Below are 20,128 nucleotides of genomic sequence, written 5' to 3'. Positions count from 1 at the left end.
ATGGATCCCGACAGATCCTCTTGGATCCCAACAGATAATCATGCACCCTGACAGATCATCATAGATCCCGACAGATCCTCTTGGATCCCAACAGATAATCATGCATCCTGACAGATCATCATCATCCCGACAGATCCTCTTGGATCCCAACAGATCCTCATGGAATCCAACAGATCATCATGGACCCCGACAGATCATCCTGGATCCCGACAGATCATCATGGATCCTGACAGATCCTCATGGATTCCAACAGATCATCATGGATCCTAACAGATCATCATGGATCCCAACAGATCATTCTGCATCCCAACAGATCATCATGGATCCCGACAGATCCTCTTGGATCCCAACAGATAATCATGCACCCTGACAGATCATCATAGATCCCGACAGATCCTCTTGGATCCCAACAGATAATCATGCATCCTGACAGATCATCATCATCCCGACAGATCCTCTTGGATCCCAACAGATCCTCATGGAATCCAACAGATCATCATGGACCCTAACAGATCATCCTGGATCCCAACAGATCATTCTGGATCGCAACAGATCATCATGGATCCCAACAGATCATTCTGGATCCCAACAGATCATTCTGGATCCCAACAGATCATTTTGCGATCTTGCGTGGTTGACCTTGAGGGAATTTTTGGCCCATGTCTTTCACGAACTGGCTGTCCAGGATTGATGTTCGACTGAATGTGAGTTGGGCAAAAATTTGACTTGATTTGATTCATGGTGCCGGAGATAGCTCGCCTAATCTTGGCGAAGGACACCGTTGGATTTCTAACGTGCATCGGAGGGAGGGCGCACACACCGGTGAATCCACCTGCCTGCGAAACACCAGGATGGGAGTTTACAGCTGGGTCGGGATTCGAACCCACGCTAGACCGTAGAGACCAGTGTGCGGACCATGTCGTGATGACATTAGCTGCTCCATTGTTGCTGTTTGTCGTGGAACCGACGCCGCGCTGGTGACGCGTGTCACGTGACGTGGGAAGAATGAGGTGTGACTTTGATCATGGAGGGAGGCGACATTGAGAAGGGGGTGGGGACAGGAATTCACAATTTGATTCTCAGTCATTCACCCTGTTTGGTCACACTCTTTGCTTTACACCTCATTTGGCACTTTGTTGCTTTACCCCTCACCTTGCCTCACCTGTCGCTCCTCCACCTCTGAGCTCACTTTCATTGCGTGAGCTTTGAGGGGATTCCCAGCTAACCAGGTGAGCCTTCCTGTCTTTGTGCATGTCAATTGTGTTATTTTTATAGTGACGTTTATATCTGTTTAGTTTTCACCTTTGGACAGTCGTTGTATTTGCCCACCTGTGTAAGGTTCGAATGTCGACAAACATTCTCAAAGTTGTTCGACCAATTACTTACCTACATTAGCAGGTTGTTGATCTGCTTACATCAATAATAATAAAAGGGTTTGTGTTTGTATGTATATATATAAATATATGTGTGTGCCAGTGTGTGTGTGTGTGTGTGTCTGTGTGTATGTGTATGTGTGTATGTGTATGTGTATGTGTGTGTGTGCCAGTGTGTGTGTATGTGTGTGTGTGCGCTGTGCGCGCATGTCTGTGTGTCCGTGTGTGTGTGTGTCTGTGTGTATGTGTATGTGTGTATGTGTATGTGTGTGTGTGTCAGTGTGTATGTGTATGTGTGTGTGCGCATGTCTGTGTGTCCGTGTATGTGTGTGTGTGTGTGTGTGTGTGTGTGTGTGTGTGTGTGTGTGTGTGTGTGTGTGTGTGTGTGTGTGCGCGCGCATGTCTGTACGTCAGTGTGTGTGTGCCAGTGTGTGTACAAGTGTGTGTGTGCCAGTGTGTGTACAAGTGTGTGTGTGTGTGTTCCAGTGTGTGTGTGTGTGTGTGTGCACATGTTTGTACGTCAGTGTGTGTGTGTGTGTGTGTGTGCCAGTGTGTGTGTGTGTGTGTGTGTGTGTGTGTGTGTGTGCGCATGTCTGTACGTCAGTGTGTGTGTGTGTGTGTGTGTGTGCCAGTGTGTGTACAAGTGTGTGTGTGTGTGTGTGTGTGTGTGTGTGTGTGTGTGTGTGTGTGTGCCAGTGTGTGTACAAGTGTGTGTGTGTGTGTCAGTGTGTGTACGTGTGTGTGTGTGTGTGTGTGCGCATGTCTGTACGTCAGTGTGTGTGTGTGTGTGTGTGTGTGTGTGTGTGCCAGTGTGTGTACAAGTGTGTGTGTGTGTGTGTACGTGTGTGTGTGTGTGTGTGTCAGTGTGTGTACGTGTGTGTGTGTGTGTCAGTGTGTGTACATGTCTGTGTGTGTGTGTGTGTGTGTGTGTGTGTCAGTGTGTGTACAAGTGTGTGTACGTGTGTGTGTGTGTCAGTGTGTGTGTGTGCCAGTGTGTGTACAAGTGTGTGTGTGTGTACGTGTGTGTGTGTGTCAGTGTGTGTACGTGTGTGTGTGTGTCAGTGTGTGTACATGTCTGTGTGTGTATATGTGGGTGTGTGTGTATGTGTGTATGTGTCCTCCATAACTACAAAACCATGAAACCGAGTGGCCCCATATTTGCATGCACACTTATCTGGAATGAAAACTGGATATTTGGATGTGTTAAAACATCCTTGTTGAAGATGACAGGATGCTCATACCAAAAAAAAAAACAAGCCTTACCAAAATGGCGGTGCACCATCTTGGTCAGCCCGCTGTGACATCGCTGGATTCTTAAGCCATCATTTTGTTTTGGCCTAATGTAATACCTCATGTAATGTGCCTCGGCTTGGAAACAATATCTACTCTCACGGACTAAGTAAAGCATGTAATCGAAATCTGGATTTGGATGCGATGATCGGATCCCATACACTTAATAAGTATCGAAATCTGGAATGAAATCTGAAAAATTTACCAACAGTGATTCTTTTAAAGAGGTGTATTTATGTAAGCAAGGCTGTTCTCTTCATTCACACCTCCAAAAGGATACGCACAGTGTTTTTTCAAGTTCAAAATGCTTCAACGTTTTTCCCATTTGTCACAATTTCATTATCCTGATTATAAACAAGCAGGATATGGGGAAACAGCGTGAACAAAGAAATAGCCCTTCTTCTTCTTCTTCTTCAAAGTATGATGGAGAAACTCGGCTACTCGTGGCATTCCCAAAACATCAACATTAAAAAACAACATAAATTTTATAGTTCCCTGCAATTTTGGCAACATACACCACCTAGATCCTCTTCAAACTCATCAATAAATGTATTATTCAAACTCGGAAAATATTACAGAGCAGGTCTGCTTCTGAAAATTCTTCTTCTTCAAAATTCTGAAAGCATCAAAGAGAAACTCGCCACTAATAATTTTTCCTCTTCAATCTCGGCAAAGCATTACAAAGAAACTCAACTGCAGATTAGCTAAAAGCTCCTTCGTTCGTCGCTCTTATGTCTGGGCGCCTCACGGCTCTGGAAACACCATAAAACTTAAAAAGAAGATGAAGAAGATCCCTCCTTCTCCATATTCAGCGAAGCGACAGGTGGAATTTGCCGGCGACAGGCGGTATTTTGAGAGAGACCTGCGGTGCCGGCCCCATGGTGTTCACACACGTTGGATTAACAATGGTGCCTGAGGAGCACAGACCAGGGGTATGTTCTCCCTCACCCCTCAACTCCTGCTCCCTCATGCTCTCCCCTCACCATACTCTTCCCCTCCTCCCCTCCACTCTCTCTCACTCCCCCACCTCTGTCTCTCCACACCTCCCTTGTCTCCCCCCACTTCTCTCTGTCTCCCCACCCCTCTCTCTGTCTCCCCATCCCTCTCTCTGTCTCCCCACCCATCTCTCTGTCTCCCCACCCCTCTCTCTGTCCCTCCCCCAGTCCCCCACCCTTCTCTGTCCCGACCCCACCCTTCTCTGTCTCTCCCCCACCCTTCTCTGTCCCTCCCCCACCCTTCTCTGTCTCTCCCCCACCCTTCTCTGTCTCTCCCCCACCCTTCTCTGACTATCCCCCACCCTTCTCTGACTCTCCCCACCCCTTCTCTGTCCCTCCCCCACCCTTCTCTCTACCTACCCCACCCTTCTCTCTACCTACCCCACCCTTCTCTGTCCCGACCCCACCCTTCTCTGACTCTCCCCCACTCTTCTCTGTCTCTCCCCCACTCTTCTCTGTCTCTCCCCCACCCTTCTCTGTCCCTCCCCCACCCTTCTCTGTCCCTCCCCCACCCTTCTCTGTCCCTCCCCCACCCTTCTCTGTCCCTCCCCCACCCTTCTCTGTCCCTGTCCCACCCTTCTCTCTCCCTACCCCACCCTTCTCTGTCCCTCCCCCACCCTTCTCTGTCCCTCCCCCACCCTTCTCTCTCCCTACCCCACCCTTCTCTGTCTCTCCCCCCACCCTTCTCTGTCCCTCCCCCACCCTTCTCCAACTCTTCCCCTCTATCCCCCACACGTCTCTGTCTCCCCACCCCTCTTTCTCCCCCCACCCTCCGCCCACTTCTATCTCCCCTCCCCCTTCTCTACCCCCCCCCCCCACCCCACCATCTCTCTTTCCCTCACTCCCACTCCACTCCTCGCACCACCCTTCTCTCCTGGAGTGTACAGTATAGCGACATGTGCAAAGGCGTCACTCTCCCTCCTACTTTCTTCCTTCCTCCCATATCTCTCCCACTCTCCAACTCTCCAACTCTTCTCCCCACCCACCGTTCAACCCAAATCCTCAACTCCCCCTAAGCACATGTCCTCAATGCCTCCCCCCCTCCCCCTCCACCCAATAAACACTACCCCATCAACCCAAAGTCTTCACCTCTCCCTACCCCCAACCCCAATTTCTCAAACCCTCCAACCCCAATTTCTCAAACCCTCCCACCCAACCCAGGTCTTCAAATGTCCCCTCCCCACCCAAACCAAAGTCCTCAACCCGACCCAACCCAAGTCCTCAACTCCTCCCTACCCATAAGTCCTCACCTCCCCTTCACACAAACCCAAGTCCTCAACACTCCACCTGACCTCCAAGCCCCAATTCCTCAACACTTCCTGCCATCCCAAAGCCCATCTCCTCAACACTCTACCCTCCCCCCCCCCCACCCCAATCTTGAAATCCCCTCCCCCCCCCCCCACCCCAATCTTGAAATCCCCTCCCCATACAACCCCATGCACTCAACCCTCCCCCTCCCACCCAAACCAAATCCTCCACGCCCCACCCCCACCACAAAACTCAAGTCCTAAACTCCCCCTATTCCCAAGTACTCAAACACGCCCCACACCCGTATTCCCTCCAAGCTTTCCCACCCCTTCCCCCAACCCTCCATGGTGCAACCCAAATCCTCAATATATACTGTATATTGTATATATGACCACAAACTAGTCAATTCTGTCAACGTATAATTACCTTTCGGTCAATTTACTTCAATGAGAAACCACAACAGTCTTAACAGACAGTAACTATCATGCAGACTTTGACATTGGATGGCGGGAGGGGGGGGGGGGTGCACGACTTGAAGAAAAAAGGGGGAGCTGTGGACCTAGGGTTGCGAGGAGTATGGAGGTTGAGGACTTAGGGCTGATGGGGGTGGGAGGGTTGAGGGTTTGAAGAAGAAAATAGTTGAGGACTTGAAGTGCCATTTTACATTACATGGAATGTCCACGGGTCCCTGCCATTATTAGTCCCCTCCGGTGTACACCGGAGGGGACTACAGGTTTGCACGCCGTCCCTCCGTCCGTCAGTCCGTCAGTCCGTCAGTCCGTCAGTCCGTCACGCAAAGAACAGCTTTCGTTACTTTTTTTCTAAACGCTTAATGCTAATGATTTCAAACTTGGCACATGGTTTCCTCATGATAAGTTACAGGTCAAGTTCGACCTTCACGACGTTTCGATCATTTTTGACAAAGTTATGGCACTTTGAACTTTGGGAATTCTGATAATTCTGATGATCCTTAACTCGGTGCCATTTTAAGTTTTAATTTCCTTTAAAAACCATTTTCTCTGCAATAATAGGACCGATTGAGATAAAATTTTCACCATATGATGGACTCGGTCTGTAGAATATTTTAATGGTAATTATGACGTCACAGGTCTCGTGGTTCGGTCGCCATATTGTTTTTCGTGAAAACACGAAAACCCCTTTTTCTCTGCAACGGCTGAACAGATCGAGGCCAAACTTTGTAGGCAAAATCGCATACCCATGACGAACAAAAAAGTCAGCGAGCATGACGTCATGCGTCACATGGTTTCAGAGTTATGACGTTTTTAAGCATGAACCTTTAAAACCGAGCCCCTCCCTCATTTTTGATCCAATCGAGGGGAAACTTCACAGGTCTGTTCAGCATGTCAGTCTACTAAAATGTCCTTTAGGAATTTGCGATAGGGCACGTGGTTTGGCAGATATCGTTAATTAAACGAAAATATTTTTTTAAATGGATATCTCTTGAATCGCTAGTACCTCAGAACGTGAGTTGGAGCGACCTTGCGGGCTTATCAACGAGGCGAGGCATGACACGTGTGTCTCAGCTTACCTCAGATCAGGTTTGAAAACCAGCATCAACCGTGCATAAATGTGCATATTCGATCATTTTTGACAAAGTTATGGCACTTTGAACTTTGGTAGGGGACATGTATTGCAGCGCAATACTCAGAATGCTTGTTCTATCAAAGGACATTCCTAGTAAACTCCATAAATCCTCACCTAACACCAAGAATAACACCTAGCTCGTCTTCACGCTGTTGATACCAAAGCTTTCAGAATCAATGGAATCTCCTGCGATGAAGCTATCTCCGAGGGCCTTTCACTCACTCACCGCAGGCAGGTTGGTGGTCTTTCCGTCTTCTACCGACTCCTCTCCGGCCTTGCTCCCCCAGCCCTCTCTGGGCTCTGTCCCCCAAATATTCCTACAGGTCGCACAAGATCTGCCTGCAACCCTCTTATGGTTAAACTGCCGAAATCTCGGCTCTCTGCTCACCTTCACTCTTTCATTCCCCTTTTCTCCCGCCTCTGGAACAAACTCCCCCACTCCCTTCAATCCCTCTCCTCCCTCCAGGTCTTTAAAACAGCTGTTCACCACCATCTCTTATCTTCCCCCATCCAAAACCTTGATATTTTCTACCCCAGATCCACTTTTTTGAATTACCAACTTGTTTCCTGGAAGTCCTAGAAGTGTTTATTTGCTTTATACCGTGTACTCCTCCCCCAGCCCTCCCCTTCCACAGATCTACCAGCGTCCATGTTCTCTACTGTTGTTGTGCTTGTGTGCTTCCCTCTCTCTCCCCCTCTTAACTCCCGCTCCCTTCATTGTATGTTTTATGTGTCTGTGCATGTTTTCATGTTCAATGTGTTACCTCTTGCACGAGCCTCGATTCTGTATCCAAAAAAAAAAAAAAGTATTCTAAAAATTCCTTTACAACATTTTGGTGGAACCGGTTTATCTACTAAAGTGTGTTTTTTTTTTTTCTATATTGTAGAAGGCTCCAGGCACAGACTATGTCGTCCTCATCGAGGCAGGGCCAAATAAAAGAGCTGCATTGATAGAAAAGTAAAGAAGGAGTAATAGTCTAAGAGCTTTTGAGAAAGCAGAGAATGTGCTGTTTGAAAAGGGGAAGATCATAAGTGTTTGGAAAGACATGGGAAGGTAAAGAGTTCCAGAGTTTGGCAGTGGAGGGGAAGAAACAAACATCATAACGGCCCACCCTCGAGTTGCCAATGGCCACACAGTAATCATGAGATGTGAAGGGCTTGTCGAGTATTCCGTGGTCTCGCTAATGGCGGAGGTATACAGGCAGAAAGTTATTGGGAGCAGAAACCGAAGTAATATCTGTAGAAAAGAGAAAGAGCCAACTTTGTGCTGGAATTCGAGAGGGTCAAGTTTTGAGGTCAGATTGGGAGAGTTGACAAGTCGGATTATTTTGGATTCAATTCTGTCCAATAAGTTTGTGGAGCTAGAACCTCCCCAGATGTGAGAGCAGTTCTCTATACGAGGACGAATCAATCCTTTATATACGTAGTTGAAGCAACTGTTGAGAGAAGAAGAATCTTCGACATCTGAACAGGACTCCTAGTTTCTTCGAGGCAGATTTAGCTATTTGTGTAATGTGTGGATTCCTGGATAGATTTGAAGTTAAGGTAATACCTAGTAGGTTTATTGTATCACATGGTGTAATTGTGGAACTTTCAAAGGAGATTGGAGAGATGAGAGGAGTTTTGGAGAGAGATATGGGAAGAAATTGAGTTTTAGAAGCTTTAAACTTAACCTGGTTACATTTGCCCCACTGGGAAATCTTGTGCAAATCCGAATTTAAAGAGGTGGCTGTGATCAAATGAGATGTAGATCGATTGAGAGAAGATGGAGCAGATGGGGAAAACATGGAGGAATGCAACGTTGAGTCATCAGAATATGAGTGCATTTGGTTATTTGTAGAAGAAAGAAGGTCATTGATAAAAAGAAGGAAGAGTGTTGGAGACAGGACAGAACCCTGAGGGACACCGCTGTTGATAGGGAAGGAGGGAGAAGACATTCAAAGACTTTGGAAATAGTAGAAGTCAGAGCAATAGGACGGTAGTTGGAAGGGTTTGAACGATCACCCTTCTTTAAAATAGGCTGCACTAAGGCATGTTTCCAGGAAAGAGGAAAAGTTTGGGTTTTTAAACAAAAACGAAACAAACGAGTGTGTGTGTGTGTGTGTGTGTGTGTGTGTGTGTGTGTGTGTGTGTGTGTGTGTGTGTGTGTGTGTGTGTGTGTGTGTGTGTGTGTGGTGTGTGTGTATAGATACATACACACATACACGGCTGGTCAATCATCTGTCCATGTACCTTTGAATACATGATATTTCAAAAACCGCTGAATATGTCGCTTTCATATTGCAGATATCTATTCCTTGTGACATCACCTCAACCTGTTTAGATCACGGCTGTCATTGGCTGAATTATGTTGCCATGGCAACCACCTCGGTACCTTGGCTTGTGTATGTAATATTTCAAAACACGCTGAATATTTCGCTTTCATATTACACAGATCTATTCCTCATACCACCCAAAAGTTGGGGGGCTGGGGAAGTGGGGTGAAGGGGGGGGGGGGGGGAGTATCAGATCCTTTTTCTATCCTTATCTTTCCATCATGATAAGCACTAGAATTGGATGCACCCTCAAAGTGGTACGGAGTTTAAAGGGTCGCAACCCCTCCAGTAAAACAATTTCATGTAACGAGCAAATTCTTGCGTTTTCGGGTTGTCCGTCCGTGCATGCATTTGTTTGTTTGGGCGAAGGAGATTTTCGTTACCATGATAACTTGTGAACCACAGAAATAATTTTGGCCAAACCTGATACAGTATAAGTAAGTACAACGATGCAAAGATGAACTGGTTAAATTTTGGGTTCAAAAGGTCAAATATGTGACCTTTAAAAATAACAGATACTTCAAAAACTTTGAACTTTTCTACTTTGATCTTTCTTTGAACTTTTCTACCCCCGTTAATTCACCCCAGATCCACTTTTCTGAAATTCCGACTTCTTTCCTGGAAGTCCTAGCTGTGTCCATGTGTTTTTACCTCTCCTACCCCCACCCCTCCCCCTTCCCGTGCCTCCTCCCCCCAAGCCCTCTCCCTCCCACAGATCTCCCGATGTCCCTGCTCTCAAATGTTGCACTCGTGTGCTTCCCCCTCTCTCCCCATCTTGTCTCCCGCTCCCTTTATTTTGTCTGATGTGTCCGTTTTTTTTTTTGTCGTTGATGTTAGCTCTTACACGAGCCTCGATCTTGTATACAAAAAAAACCAATTATATATTTTCCCCAAGTCCCGACCTTCACCATCCCTTCTTGCAGACGGAATCACCGCTCGAGGATTGACCCAACAACCAAAATGCCCTCGGAAGCGAGCAGCACCATTTCTCCGATCGACTTTTACAAGGAATTGTTACCAGGTATGTAAAATTGGACTTAAGATGGTTGTGCCATGAGGCCTCGTTTCTGAGAAAAAGACGGGTCTCACTTGATAATGGTCTGCACAATAACGGCCAACACTGTACCCACGCTGCAGCATGGCTCTGGATCATAATAGCATGCGGCGTGGTCTTCCTGCTCGTGCTGCTACTCATCTGCTGCTACTGCTGTTGCCGGCGTCAGCGCCGTCAGAATATGAAGGCCGTGAAGATGAAGCAACCCAAGGCGAAACGGCCCGTCAAAAAGCAGGTGATGAACGGAGCTCGCGCTCACCGATATAATTCATCGAAAGACGGACACTTTTACATAGGTAGACATTAATTTGGAGCCATTTTATTTTACGTGGGCAGACAAAATTTTTATGTACACTTCAGAATTCATGTGGAGATATAGAGGTGCAACATTTTTCGGTTTTTCCAAGATGGCGCCTGTACCACAGTACCTATGACGTCATGATTATCATTAAAATATTCTACAGGAGGAGACGCTCATATGGTGAAAATTTCGTGCCCATCAGACCAGCAGTTGCTGAGAAAAAAAATTCACAATGATCGGATAAGTGTTGTACTTGTCGAATTATGACATCATAATTAAGGCACCATGACATCATCATTAACATATCTTATTCCCCAAGGGGAGTGCTTGACAATGAACCATGTTTCAATTTTTTCCATTGAGTGGTTTGGGAGATATAGAGGTGTAACGTTTTTCCAAGACAGCGTCCATTCCACGTGACCTATGACGTCATAATTATGAATAAAAATATTCTACAGGCAGAGGCGCTCCTATGGTAAAATTTCGTGTCCATCGGACCAACAGTTGCCAAGAAAATGAATTTTTTAAATGCAGACACGGCATACGGCACACGGCACACGTACGCAACCTAATGCTTAACCCCGCTTTTCGCTTTGCGAGCGCAGGGCAATAAAGATGAGTGAGCTAGTTCCAGTGGCAGCGATGCAAGCCCAAGCCATGACACTACCTCCACATGCTTCACAGTTGAGGTAGTGTGCTTTGAATCAAATGCAGTTCCTTCCTTTCTCCGTACTTTCCATTGCTTTGGTAATGGTTTATCTTGGTCTCATCTGTCCATATAAACTTTGTTGCAGAACTCTCCTGGATCATGTCTGTACTTCATGGAAAATTCTAATCTGGCCTTTCTATTTTTGGTACTGATTAGAGGTTTGCATCTTGCGGTGTAGCCTTTGTAATTCTGCTGTCAAAGTTTTCTGTGGATAGTAAATTGTGATACTTTCACCTTGCACTCTGATGGTTGTTAGTGATGTCACTGGCAGTTGGTTTAGGGTTTTTCTTCACAGCTCTGGTGATTTTTCTGTCATCACCTGCAGTTGTTTCCCTTGGCCGACCTGGCCGTTGTCTATTGCTAAGTACACGAGAGTGGTTTATTTCTCTTTCAAGATATTCCAAATTGTTGTATTTTCTGTGCCCAATTTTTGTGCTGTGATTCTCATTGAATTCTTCTGTTCCTTCAGCTTCCAAATTGCTTGTTTTTCTTTCATAGACACTTCTCTGGTCTTCATGTTGGTTGATGCCTACTAGTTCCAAAGACCAAGTCCAAAAGCAAAAGCAAGACGAGACATTCACAGCTCTTTGAATTATAATGTGAATAATAAATGCAACAAGGAACACCTGAACAACAAGAAACACCTGTCAGTCATTTGTTCCAATACTTATGCTTACCTAAAATGGAGGGACTGGACATATTAAGAAGTGCTATTGTCTGAAAACAACTTCTCCGTTTTTATCTGCAAACAGTTGTCCGATCCATGCGAAACTTTAAACACAGGAGGGACTCCCCATGAAGAATATTATAATGCTAATTCTAACGTCGTAGGTCACATGGTATGGCAGCCATATTGCATTGACATTTTTTTTCTGAAACCACTCAACAAAGAAAATTGAAACTTGGCAAATGTCATAAACTCCCCATGAGGTATATAGGGAGACAACAATGGCGTCATTGGTGAAGTGTATTCCAGCCATAATGGTTTCAATTGAAATCCTTATCCAAAAATCTGAAACTTCATATTTCTGATCTATGACCCAATGTGAGCGAATAATTAAATTCATGACGTTCATAACCCATGCCAAGAAACGATGTGATATACATAATAGGGTGCATGGACGATACGGGTCATGGGCCATAATGGCAGTGGGCCATATTAGTAGCGTGTTCAGTTAATGATGGAATTTTTTTCTCAGAATGAATGCGTCAGGTGAGACTATGTGCTCTACGAGTGCTGTTCAAGTCACATTTAAAACTATATCATGTATGCATCACACAGTCAATTAGAACGACAATTGGTAGGGCACACACTTCCGCCAGGCTGAACAATTTACATTTTGTACCCCACTGATAGGCCGGATCCGGATTCGGACCTTAACCAAAATCTAATCAGCTTGTTCTTGTCACCTAACCAACTCGTCCACGTAGTTTTTTCATAACTCGTCCACAACTTTTTGAGATATCCTGCTCACAAACAGACAGACAGATGTAAGGGATTTCATTCGAATCTCAGGTTAATGGGGGGCAATATGACCCATTTGGCTCCCTGGCTGACTGTCTGGTTTTGGGAAGCTGTTGACAAAATCTTTGTTTGACATTGCATCAACATTCTTTCCTCATGAGCAGCTCCCCGCCTGCCCTTGCCTTTCTCTGAAGCCTAGTTTGGGAAACTGGAGAAATGTTTTGAGTTCCTTGTCCTCTGAAGAAAAATATATGAAGCAGAATACAAATTGTGATTCTTTGAGATGTTGTTGGTTGCTGGCTGTGTGAGGACCAAAAGGTGCTACCAGCTTCTGGGCCCATATCTATTTCCCATGCATGTTATCCTTATCCCTCAAGAAACCCCTTGTACGGTGTCCGAGTTCAGGGGCGGATCCAGGGGGGGTGCAAGGGGTGCGCACCCCCCCCCCTTCGATCTAGGATGAGGGTGCAGGCAGTGCGAATCTGCTGAACTGTTGGACCAGGGAAGAACACAAGGAACTGCAGAAACTTCCAAGAACGCACGAAATGCCGTTTCTGACGATCAATTTTTTAAAATTCCCTGGGGAAGGACCCCCAGACCCTCCCTTTATTCCCTCCCTCCCCCCAGCGCTATAGTTTCATGCACCCCCCCCCCCCCCCCATCTTGAAATTCCTGGATCCGCCCCTGGAGTTGAGGTGCTTATTCCAGAACTGGAAGGGGTTAGGGAATCCACGACACAGACAGGGGCGAAACGTAACCTGTGTCCACCTTCGGTGGTGGAGGTGGCTACTGGGAGACTCCATACGTTGTGGTCATCACATGGTAAAGTTTTTGCACTACGTCATGCAATGCTTGATTCAGCTTTAACAACTCTACCGCGGCTTTTGGTTGTGGGGCATGTTAATAGAACTGAAGATTGGACTTGTGCACCTGTTGCCAAAGGCACCATTCTCTCATTTATTGAATTATGTCCAGGTGCATCTCCTTGTTGGGAATTATTGACATCTGATGCTGCAGTGTTGTGTTGCAATTGTACTGTATTTCCCATTTCTTTCCTGGTTTTGCCGGTGTTGCGCTGCAGAAAGTTCAACCCGACATTGACGACCTGGAAGGAGGACATGAAAAAAAGAAGAAGAAATATGTGGGGAAACTGCATTACTCAATGTCTCACTCGAACAACAAGGTATGTCTACACCATACTCTGTCTCATTCAATCAGGCGCACCTGGGTGTACATTAATCTGTCGTTTTCTATTTTCATTGAATAGACACCTACTCTTAATCACCTTTTCATGTAACATTACCTGTGCAGCCCCTGAGTCAAAGGTCAAAGTATAACACAGCGAATTGTATTAGATTTCCATCCTCGCCCTAGGCCGAAGCCTAACTCAAGCCTAACTCTGTGCAGCTGGAGGTGATCGTGCTGAAAGGTGAGGACTTGGCGAGCAACGATTTTGGTGGCTCTTCCGATCCTTACGTCAAGGTGATGCTGCTTCCCAATACCAAGCAGAAGTTCGAGACCAAGGTGTACCGCAAGTCTCGCAGTCCACAGTTCAATGAAACCTTCTACTTTGAGGTGCGGTCTGTACATGCACAAACACACCTGTGTAGGATAAGGTGCATACAAAGTGCCCTCTTTTTAACCTCATTAACTTGTTTACACCTGATAGTACGGATGTAGAAATGTTAACCTGATTAAAGGCCGACGCCTGACCTGGGCGCAACAGGTAGCCATTCTGTGTGCGGTGGACAGTTGAGAGCACATTGGAGTTCATCACTGACTCGGTTCTGTGACCGGGTAATCGAACTTTAGGAATGGTGTTCCGTTCTGTATGGTCACCATTGGGCCCTTGCCACTCCTCGCCGTGGTCTTTGAGTTGATTGACAAATGAACGTCCACAAAGCTTCGGTTGGACACATTGATTTGGACAAACACTTGTGCGTGGACGTCAGCGGAGATTTCGTGTGGATCGGTTCAACCACAGCTGCATACTTCCTATTTTGAACACTACCTTCACCCATTCCCACAGAACCCTAGGTGCAGTTGCTTTGCTGTCTTTCCAATACGTTGTCAAGTAGAGTGTGGAGACCTGAGATGTTCTGGTCGTGCCTCACTCGTCGTGCATCCACATGGGAGCTAACAATCTCTCCTAAATGCTGTATTGAAGCGCAATGCTGCGTGCGCTAATGCTTACGCAAGGAGCAAGCGGACAACGCGTTTCATAAAAGAGTCTTTATTGAAAGTACTCAAACTGCAGCACTGAGCTGCTCCGGGCTGCGTGCCCCGTGTATATCTTGAGGCCACGCCTCTCTCTCGGGCGTGGCCCCCGCCCACTTGGTGCACGGAATGATGTCACCACGCCAGTGGGCTTTCGTGTCCGCCACACGCGCCCCCCCAGAATTCCCGCGCACCTGGAGGGCCAGTTTGCGGGGCAAACGGATGACCCGGCCGAAGCGCCCCCTGGCGATCGGCGGCGTCCGGGGTGCAGGGATGCCAGGTGGGATGCCTCGGGCTGCCCCTGGGATGGGTGCAGGACCGGGGGGTGGCGGGGCTGGGCGGTGCCGGGGGTCCGCCCGCAGGGGGGCGGCCCCGACGCGGGGGTCGGGCCACTGGCGGTGGATGGTCCACGTCGAGGTGGGCCGGCTTGAGGCGGTCTACAGAAACGCGGTCAGGAGTACCGTCGATGTCCAGGGTGAAGTGCTTCGCCCCGGTCTCCAGCACGCGGAAAGGCCCGTCGTACGGGGGCCGCAGTGGTGTCCGGTGGGCATCGTGGCGGACGAAGACGTACTCCGCCGTGCGAAGCTCCGGGGCAACGTGCGTCGGTGGGTGCCTGTGGCATGCCGTTGGCACCGGGGCGAACCTCTGGGCGGTCTCTTGCAGAGCGGAGCGCTGCTGTGCCGCGGACCGTGGAGTCGGGGAGGAACTCGCCCGGCACCCGCAGCGGTTGCCCGAAGACCAACTCCGCCGCGGATGCGCGCAGGTCCTCCTTGGGCGCCGTCCGGAGGCCCAGCAGGACCCAGGGGAGCCTGTCGACCCAGCCGCCGTCGCGGAGGGTGGCCCGGAGCGCGGCCTTCAATGAGCGGTGAAATCGCTCACACAGGCCGTTAGCCTGGGGGTGGTAGGCCGTGGTTCGGTGCAGCCAGACCCCGAGCCCCTGCGCGACCGCCCCCCAGAGCTCCGAGGTGAACTGGGGGCCGCGGTCGGACAAGATGTCTGAGGGGGCGCCGAACCGGGCGACCCAGGTGGCGATGAAAGCCTGCGCGACGTCCGCCGCCGTCGTCGACGCCAAGGGCACGGCCTCCGGCCACCGGGTGGTGCGGTCCACCATGGTGAGGACGTGGGTGAAACCATGCGAGGGAGGCAGAGGTCCCACCAGGTCCACGTGGACGTGGTCAAACCGGCGTTCCGACACCGTAAACGGGGCCAACGGGGCCTGGGTGTGCCGGTGCACCTTGGCGCGCTGGCACGCGAGGCACGTCCTGGCCCAGCCGCGGACGGCCTTCCGGAGGCCATGCCAGACAAACTTGTCGGCGATCAACCTTTGGGAGGCCCTTGCGCCCGGGTGGGACAGGCCGTGGATGGCGTCAAACACCTGGCGCTGCCAGCCCGCGGGCACGATGGGGCGAGGCTGCCCGAGGGAGACGTCGCACAAGAGGGCTGCGCCCGCGCCGTCGAACGGCACCTCGGTGACGCGGAGGCCCATGACGGCGGTCCGCAAGGCCTGGACGTCGGGGTCAGCGGCCTGGTCCGCTGCCATCCGGGCATAGTCGATGCCGAGGTGGACTGCGTGGGCGACGGCCCGGGAAAGGCAATCCGCCACCGGGTTGTCCTTCCCCGCGACGTGCCGGATGTCCGTCGTGTACTCGGACACGGCCGAGAGGTGACGCTGCTGCCGGGCCGACCACGGCTCGGTGACCTTGCCCATCGCGGCTTGTGGTCGACGAAGGCAGTGAACGCACGGCCCTCGAGCAGATGGCGGAAGTGCCTGACCGCCAAGTGAAGCCTGAGCAACTCGCGGTCGAAGGTACTGTAACGGTGTTCGGGCGGGCGAAGCTGCCGGCTGAAGAACGCCAGCGGTTGCCAAGCTCCACGCACCCATTGCTCGTGCACCGCGCCCACCGCGTAGTCCGAGGCGTCGGTGGTGAGGGCGATCGGTGCATCGGGCGCCGGGTGCGCGAGCATGGTGGCATTAGCCAAGGCGAGCTTCGCGCCCGTGAACGCCGTGTCCATCTGCTCGGTCCAGGTAATGTCGCCTTTGCCCGGCTTACCTCGGAGAGCTTCGTGCAGGGGGCGCAGGAGCTGGGCGATACGGGGCAGGAACCGATGGTAAAAGTTCACCATGCCCAGGAACTCCTGCAGCCCTCTGATCGTGCGGGGGCGCGGAAACCCCTTCACCGCCTCCACCTTGGCCGGCAGGGGGACGGCTCCGTGCCTGGTGACACGGTGCCCCAGAAAATCGATTACGGTGACGCCGAACCGGCACTTTGCGGGGTTCACAATCAGGCCATGCTGGCCCAGGCGTTCGAAGAGCGTGCGGCAGTGGCGTAGGTGCTCTTCGTGGGACGAGCTGGCGATGAGGATATCGTCCAGGTAGATGTAGACAAAATCCAAGTCGCACAGGACGCTGTCCATCAGTCGCTGGAACGCCTGAGCCGCATTCTTCAGACCGAAGGGCATCCGCAGGAACTCGAAGAGTCCGAATGGCGTGATGACCGCCGTCTTCGGGACGTCCTCCGGCCTGACGGGGACCTGATGGTAGCCGCGTATGAGGTCCACCTTCGAGAAGAAGGACATGCCCGCCAAACGGGCGGAAAAGTCCTGAATGTGGGGGACGGGGTAGCGGTCGGGAGTGGTGGCGTCATTGAGACGGCGATAGTCCCCGCACGGTCGCCATCCCCCGCCGGGCTTCGGCACGATGTGCAGCGGCAACGCCCAAGCACTCTCCGAGCGCCGAACGATGCCGAGTCGCTCCAGGGTAGCGAACGCCGCTTTTGCCACCGCCAGCTTCGTCGGCTCGAGGCGGCGTGCCCGGGCGTAGACCGGTGGCCCGACGGTGGGGATGTGATGGGCCACCCCGTGCTTGACGGCCCCCGCCGAGAAGGTGGGCCGCGTGAGGGCCGGGAAGCCGGCGAGGAGGCGGGTGAATTCGTCCGCTGCCGGAAGCGTACAGATCAACGTGGCCGGAACCGAACCGTTCGGCAAGCCGCTTGGCAAGCCGCTCGGCGAGCCGCTCGTTGAGCTGCTCGACGAGCTGGGCAGCGCAAAAGCGAGCGAGCTGAACGTCTCGGCCTGGACAAGACGTCTGCGCTTTACGTCGACCAGGAGCCCATTAGCGCACAGGAAGTCCGCGCCAAGCAGTGCCATGGGCACGTCGGCGGTGACGAACGTCCATCGGAAAACCTGCCCTCCGAACCGCAGAGAGAGGCAGCGTTTTCCGTACGTACGGATGGGCGTCCCGTTCGCGGCAAGCAGCGCGGGGCCCCCGCCCGCAGCGTGCTTGTCTGACGTACCAGCGGGAACGACACTCACCTGCGCTCCCGTGTCGCACAGGTAACGGCGCCCGGATAAGGTGTCCGTTATGAACAGCAGGCTACTCGAACGGCCGGTGCTCATCGCCACTATTGAGCGCTGGCCCGGGCGTTTCCCGACCTGTTGAAGGAGCATGGTGGATGACACTGCCGAGCCTCGTGGCCGAACTTGGCGTGGAACCAGCACCAGGTGGTGGAGCTGGAGGAGTGCGGCTGGCTCCGCCAGGCCGGTGGAGTTGGCGGTTTTCCCCGCGGTGGCGGTTTTCGCCGCGGCGTTGGGCGGGGCGTGGCGGCGGTCACGAGGTGCGTATCAGCATGCTGCGTATGCTGTGTAAGCTGATGCTGTGGATCAGCATCATCAGCAGCATCAGCCTCGAGGTCCGTGACGGCCGCACCGACTCTCGTCCGCGTATCCGAAGCCGCGAAGTACCTGTCTGCCTCGGCTGCCAATGCTCGGGGTTCCGTTAGCACGGTCCCGGCCAACGCGAGGCGAACCTGCGCTGGAAGTTGGCGACGGAAAAGCGCCCGGAATAGAGAACCGGGGGCTTCGTCACCCAACAATGACAGCATATGGTCCATTCGGACCGACGGGCGCGTGTCGCCGAGCTCGGGGAGATCCAGGAGGCGGTCGGCCCGTGCGTCGTCCGTGAGGCCGAACGTGGCTAGGAGTAGCCGCTTGAGTGCCTCGTACTTGTGGCCGTCCGGTGGGTGGCGAAGGACGGACACAACTCGAGCGGCCGTGCCGGGCCCGAGGGAGGCGACGACGTGGCAGTAGCGCGTGTCGTCGCCGGTGAGGCACCGAAGCTGAAATTGGGCTTCGGCTTGGACGAACCAGACTTCGGCCTGGGCCTCCCAAAATTTGGGAAGTTTAATCGACATTGCGTTGTTGTTTGCCATTGCAATGGCGTCGTGTTCGGAAGGATCGCTACGGCAGATCCAACGTCAAGGTCACCATATGAAGCGCGATGCTGTGCGCACTAATGCTTACGCAAGGAGCAAGCGGACAACGCGGTTCATAAAAGAGTCTTTATTGAAAGTACTCAAACTGCAGCACTGAGCTGCTCCGGGCTGCGCGCCCCGTGTATATCTTGAGGCCACGCCTCTCTCTCGGGCGTGGCCGCCGCCCACTTGGTGCGCGGAATGATGTCACCACGCCAGTGGGCTTTCGTGTCCGCCACAGTATGATCTTTGGTCACTCGTCATTGATTGGCCGAAAGGAAAAGCAAACATTCTGGCCACCATTCACTAAACTGCAGCACAGCATTAACTTCCGGATGAAGGCCATTGGCACCGAAAGGGCCTAGGCAGCAGAGTAATCTCCATTTATCTTCAAATAAATCAGAATGTCAAGGAGTTAGATTTACATTTACATGACAATTTACACAACATCTCACCCCTACATACTGAGTTAGAATATGTATTGTCTTTCCCCTAAATATCTCCTCTCTTGCCTCATTGTACAACTACAACCACGACTAATCTGGATGACCAGCTAAGGGCAGAGCAACCCTCTTGGGGAGGAAAGGGGTTGACCCTGTTGCACTTCATGAGCTTCAGTCAGGGGGATTGCGAGATTAAGGCAGAATTTTTGTAATTAGTATTTGTACAGGATGCCAGAGATAGCTTGCCTACTCTTTGCGAAGGACACCCTGGGATCTTCAACGTCCAACAACGGATGGTAGCAGATGGGAAGACTGTTTAACGTCCATCCGAGGGACGGCACACACACACTGATGATTCACCATACCTATGAAACACCAGGATGACAGTTTATAGCTGGGACGGGATTCAAACCCGATAACAGTTTATAGCTGGGTCGGGATTCAAACCCGATAACAGTTTACAGCTGGGTCGGGATTCAAACCCGATAACAGTGTATAGCTGGGTCGGGATTCAAGCCCGATAACAGTGTATAGCTGGGTCGGGATTCAAACCCGATAACAGTTTATAGCTGGGACGGGATTCAAACCCGATAACAGTTTACAGCTGGGTCGGGATTCAAGCCCGATAACAGTGTATAGCTGGGTCGGGATTCAAACCCGATAACAGTTTATAGCTGGGTCGGGATTCAAACCCGATAACAGTTTACAGCTGGGTCGGGATTCAAGCCCGATAACAGTGTATAGCTGGGTCGGGATTCAAACCCGATAACAGTTTATAGCTGGGACGGGATTCAAACCCGATAACAGTTTACAGCTGGGTCGGGATTCAAACCCGATAACAGTTTACAGCTGGGTCGGGATTC

At 50.9% G+C, this 20,128-nt stretch overlaps 1 protein-coding gene across 2 annotated transcripts in view; it reads left to right on the top strand.

Moving 5' to 3' along the window:
• The first annotated feature begins 1,069 nt into the window (after positions 1–1,069).
• LOC137427976 (synaptotagmin-1) overlaps positions 1,070–20,128 on the top strand; it is a 52,808-nt gene continuing 33,749 nt past the window's right edge. The window contains exons 1-5 of one of the 2 annotated variants that reach the window (XM_068117850.2): positions 1,070–1,229; positions 9,750–9,847; positions 9,964–10,115; positions 13,437–13,538; positions 13,763–13,930. In XM_068117850.2, coding sequence (XP_067973951.2) covers positions 9,787–9,847; positions 9,964–10,115; positions 13,437–13,538; positions 13,763–13,930 — 483 coding nt within the window. In that variant the 5' untranslated portion in view covers positions 1,070–1,229; positions 9,750–9,786. Of the gene's footprint in view, positions 1,230–9,721; positions 9,848–9,963; positions 10,116–13,436; positions 13,539–13,762; positions 13,931–20,128 lie in introns of both variants that reach the window. The other variant, XM_078777552.1, reaches the window with a different exon arrangement.

Source organism: Myxine glutinosa, chromosome 5 (assembly GCF_964187855.1).
Source record: "Myxine glutinosa chromosome 5, kmMyxGlut1.1, whole genome shotgun sequence".
In the NCBI taxonomy this organism is placed as follows: Eukaryota; Metazoa; Chordata; class Myxini; order Myxiniformes; family Myxinidae; genus Myxine; species Myxine glutinosa.
Note: the sequence above shows the minus strand (reverse complement) of the source record. Positions and strands in the feature narration are given on the sequence as shown.